This window comes from Brassica napus, unplaced genomic scaffold, assembly GCF_020379485.1.
Source record: "Brassica napus cultivar Da-Ae unplaced genomic scaffold, Da-Ae ScsIHWf_676;HRSCAF=985, whole genome shotgun sequence".
Lineage (NCBI taxonomy): Eukaryota > Viridiplantae > Streptophyta > Magnoliopsida > Brassicales > Brassicaceae > Brassica > Brassica napus.
This window is the reverse complement of record NW_026016732.1, coordinates 22,501-27,500: the sequence shown is the minus strand read 5'-3', so window position 1 is coordinate 27,500 and position 5,000 is coordinate 22,501. Positions and strand designations below refer to the sequence as shown.

General features: G+C 46.7%; 1 protein-coding gene across 1 annotated transcript in view; it reads right to left on the bottom strand.

Moving 5' to 3' along the window:
- Window positions 1-4,407: 4,407 nt before the first annotated feature.
- LOC125604960 overlaps window positions 4,408-5,000 on the bottom strand; it is a 900-nt gene continuing 307 nt past the window's right edge. Inside the window, exons 1-2 of the mRNA XM_048775058.1 lie at window positions 4,995-5,000; window positions 4,408-4,895 (exon numbers count right to left, since the gene is read on the bottom strand). The exon at window positions 4,995-5,000 is cut by the window's right edge and continues 307 nt beyond it. Of these exons, the coding sequence (XP_048631015.1) occupies window positions 4,408-4,895; window positions 4,995-5,000 (494 nt within the window). The remainder of the gene's footprint in view (window positions 4,896-4,994) is intronic.

The window sequence follows — 5,000 nt, the reverse complement described above, 5'->3', positions numbered from 1 at the left end:
GGGCCAACGTGCTGATATGCGTACTGACGGACAGTCCTCGTGGGCGAAAATCACCCACGGACAGTCCTCGTAGGCGAAAATCACCCACGGACAGTCCTCGTGGGCGAAAATCACCCACGGACAGTACACGGGAAGGGCCAACGTGCTGATATGCGTACTGACGGACAGTCCTCGTGGGCGAAAATCACCCACGGACAGTCCACGGGAAGGGCCAACGTGCTGATATGCGTACTGACGGACAGTCCTCGTGGGCGAAAATCACCCACGGACAGTCCTCGTAGGCGAAAATCACCCACGGACAGTCCTCGTGGGCGAAAATCACCCACGGATAGTCCACGGGAAGGGCCAACGTGCTGATATGTGTACGGATGTACTGTCCTCGTGGGCGAAAATCAACCGGACAGTCCACGGGAAGGGCCAACGTGCTGATATGTGTACTGATGTACTGTCCTCGTGGGCGAAAATCACCCGGACAGTCCACGGGAAGGGCCAACGTGCTGATATGCGTACTGACGGACAGTCCTCGTGGGCGAAAATCACCCACGGACAGTCCTCGTAGGCGAAAATCACCCACGGACAGTCCTCGTGGGCGAAAATCACCCACGGATAGTCCACGGGAAGGGCCAACGTGCTGATATGTGTACGGATGTACTGTCCTCGTGGGCGAAAAATCAACCGACAGTCCACGGGAAGGGCCAACGTGCTGAAAACCAAGGTGGGGAAAATGGAAACCTAGACAGGAAAAAGAGTACAACGCATGATACTCCCCCCTGAAGGCATCACTGCAGATCCTTCAGGCGGCGCATCCCAATCTGATGAACCAGCTTCCTGAATGTTGAGGTTGGTAGAGACTTGGTGAAAAGGTCGGCTGAGTTGTCGCAGGATCGGACTTGAACTACTTGGACCTCCTTTGCCTTCTGCAGTCGTGGGTGAAAAAGAACTTGGGCAGGATGTGCTTGGTCTGTCCCTTTGATGTATCCTTCCTTGAGCTGAGCAATGCACGCTGCATTGTCCTCGTAGATGATCATTGGCTCCTCCTTTTCTTGTTCCATGGACAGACCACTCTCTTTCAAGATATGGCCGGTCATGTTCCTCAACCAGACAAGTTCACGGCTTGCCTCATACATGGCTATGATCTCGGCGTGATTGGATGATGTAGCAACTAAGGATTGCTTTGTTGAACGCCAGCATATTGCGGCTCCACTATGTGTAAACACATATCCTGTCTGAGATCTAGCCTGGTGTGGGTCAGATAAGTACCCAGCGTCTGCATATCCGACCATGTTCTCTTTGGTCGGTTGGTATAGAACAAACCAAGATCCTTTGTTCCTTGCAGATATCTGAACAGATGTTTCACTCCGTTCCAATGCCTTAAAGTCGGACATGATCCAAATCTGGATAGTAAACTCACGGCAAAGCTTATGTCCGGTCTAGTATGACTAGCTAAATACATTAAGGCCCCAATGGCACTTAAGTAAGGCACTTCCGATCCGAGTGGTTCCTCGTCGGGTTTCTTTGGACCGAATGGATCCTTTTCAAGGTCTAAGGACCTTACGACCATAGGACACGGTAAGGGGTGTGCCTGGTCCATATTGAACTGCTTGAGTATCTTCTCTGTATAAGTTTCTGATGCACAAGGATGCCATTTCCTTTATACTCAAACTGTAATCCCAAACAGAACTTAGTTTTCCCTAAGTCTTTCATTTCGAATTCTTTCTTAGACACTCGACGGTTTGGGAAATTTCTTCTGAGGTTCCAATTATGTTCAGGTCGTCCACATAGACAGACATTATAACATAGCCCTTGCTGTCGAATTTCTTTATGAATATACATGGACTTATTGGATCGTTCTTATAACCCTCTTTGGTTAGGTACTCGGATAGCCGGTTATACCACATCCGACCTGACTGTTTTAAACCATATAAAGCTTTGTTCAGCTTAATGCAATGTTGTTCTCGAGAACCTTTCTTATCTTTGAGCTCAATGCCTTCTGGAACTCTCATATGTATCTCATTGTCCAGTGGTCCGTATAGGTATGCGGTGACTACATCCATTAGGCGCAAATCCATGTTTCTTTCACGGCCAGACTGATCAAATATCTCAGTGTAGTCGCATCCACCACAGGGGAATAAGTTTCCTCATAGTCTATTCCAGGTCTCTGTGAGAATCCTTGTGCTACAAGCCGTGCTTTGTATCTCACTACTTCTCCTTTCTCATTTCTCTTCCTTACAAAGACCCATTTGTATCCCACTGGTTTGACATCTCTGGGTGTCAAGATTATAGGGCCAAAAACGCCTCTCTTTCTCAATGATTCTAACTCCACGTTTATAGCTTGTTTCCATTTGATCCAATCTGATCTTAGCATGCATTCTTGTATGGACGTGGGTTCTAGATCCTCATCTTTATCCATGATCTCAAGTGCCACTTTATATGCAAATAAATCATCAACGTTGATATCCTTTCTGTTCCATTGTTTTCCAGACATCACATGGTTTATAGAGATCTCTTGATTGTCCGGCTCTGGTGTCCCGTGAAGTCCAGCGTCCCGGACCTCACTTGGAGGGACGGCCGGATCATCGGGTGTGGTCGGTACACTCGGCTCGACCATTCTGGTCGGCTCGACCGATCCATCTATGTCCTGGATGGTTTCCTTTATGCTCTCGGTCCAGCACCTTTCTTGGATTTCCGAGGCTGTTTATCTTTGGAACCAATTGGTCTGCCACGTTTTAGACGTTGCTTAGACTCTGTAGCCACTTGACACTGTCCATCTTGGACGTCTAATCTTACAGGTGCATTACAAGCCGGGATATGTGATATTGTTACTCTATTTGGGTCAGCAAATGTATCTGGCAATCTATTAGCTAGCTCTTGTAGATGTATTATCTTTTGGACTTCTAAATCACAATCTTTAGTCCGAGGATCTTGCCAAGATGTCGATGGTCTAAACCAATCCAATTCTTTTGTTATCAACCGGCTGTTATCTCCCCCTAAGGACGGATATGTGGACTCATCAAACTGTGAGTCTTCGTATCTGGCCTTAAACAAATCACCGGTTGTTGGCTCAAGATACTTTATAATGCTTGGGGATTCATATCCTACGTATATTCCCATCCTTCTCTGCGGTCCCATCTTAGTTCTCTGTGGTGGAGTAATTGGAACGTAGACGGCACATCCAAACGTTTTGATGTGGGACACGTCTGGCTCATGACCCTTAAGTAATTGGGATGGCGAATATCTATGCTCACTTGATGGCCTGATGCGTATCAGTTCAGTTGCATGTAAAACTGCATGTCCCCATGCTGATACCGGAAGTTTAGACTTCATAAGTAATGGACGGGCTATCAGCTGGATACGTTTAATGAATGATTCGGCCAAGCCGTTCTGTGTATGGACATGTGCCACGGAGTGTTCTACTTTTACCCCCATGGCCATACAGTATTCATTAAACGCCTGGGACGTGAACTCACCAGCATTGTCTAGACGTATAGTCTTAAGTGGAAAATCTGGGAAGTGTGCTCTCAGTCTTATCATCTGAGCAAGCAGCCGTGCAAAGGCTAGGTTCCGAGTGGACAACAAGCATACATGCGACCATCTGGTCGATGCATCAATGAGGACCATAAAATATCTGAACGTCCCACATGGTGGGTGTATTGGTCCGCATATGTCCCCTTGGATTCTTTCCAGAAAGTTCAAGGTTTCTTTATTAACCTTGGCTGGTGATGGCCTGGTTATGAGTTTCCCTTGTGCACATGCTGCACATGTGAGATTTCGTGGGATCACTCCTTTGAACGTGTGCCCTTGAGAATTCATCATCAATTTTCGCATCATTCCTGTTCCGGGATGGCCAAGCCGGTTATGCCATAAAGTGAATAGCTCTGAGGCATTTGCCTCGACCATACTGATCCGTGCATAGTAAAGACCAGTAGTCATTGCAGGCATGGTCTCTAGGATCCTTTTACTGCCTTTGGTGATCAAGGTTATATTAAGGAATTCTTTGTTTCCTTCTTCCCATGTTTCAAGGTGGAAACCGTTCAACCTTATGTCCTTGAAACTCAATAAGCTTCTTCTAGAGCTTGGGGAATACAAGGCGGTTTTGATCTCTAGGTGAGTGCCTTTGGGCATCATCACATAGGCCTGGCCGTGACCTTCAATCAGGCTGGCCTCACCTGCAATGGTTTGTACCTTTGCACTTTGCAATGTGAGATTCATGAAGTACCTTTTGTCTCTTAGGATCGTGTGGCTTGTGCCACTGTCCACCACAAGTACATTCATCTCATCATTCATTTCTATAAATAAAATTTCTAGACTTTAGAGACTTTAAAATTTTCATTAATGTAAATGTCATTTCATAAAGTAAAAACAACCAAATCAAACACATAAAGCAATAAGACAATGTGATTCGAAAAACTAGTCCTTTAGACAGTCAGACGTCTCAAAATCCATTTGGTCATCTTTGCTGTCCCTGTCGGATTCATTGTCAGCATCATATCCCTTGTCATCTTGACCGTTCTCTTGGATCATATTTGCCTCCGGATTCTTGTTCTTGATACTCTCTTGATAGAGTTCGCACAAGTGCTTTGGAGTTCTACAGTTCTTGGCCCAGTGATTGTCCATCCCGCATCTGTGACATAAAGACTTGGACGTGTAAGATGGTTTGGATATGCCACCTCGTCCACGGCCATAACTCCCTCGGCCCCGACCGTAATTGGAACCACGACCACGGTTATGGTGGTTTCCCCTTCGGCCGGCTGAGTAGTTATCTCTACCGTTATGATTGTCACGTCTACGTCCCCTGTACCCACCACGGCCTTGACCGTATGGTTTCCTGTTGTCTTGGGCGTAGTTGGTTTCTTTGGGATATTTCCTTTCCACATCATGGGCTTCGGGTAATGGTGCTGTCCCGACCGGCCTTGCTCCACTATTTTTCATAAGGAGTTCATTGTTTGCCTCGGCCAGGAGAAGACATGAGATCAGATCAGTATATGTGGCAAAACCTTTTG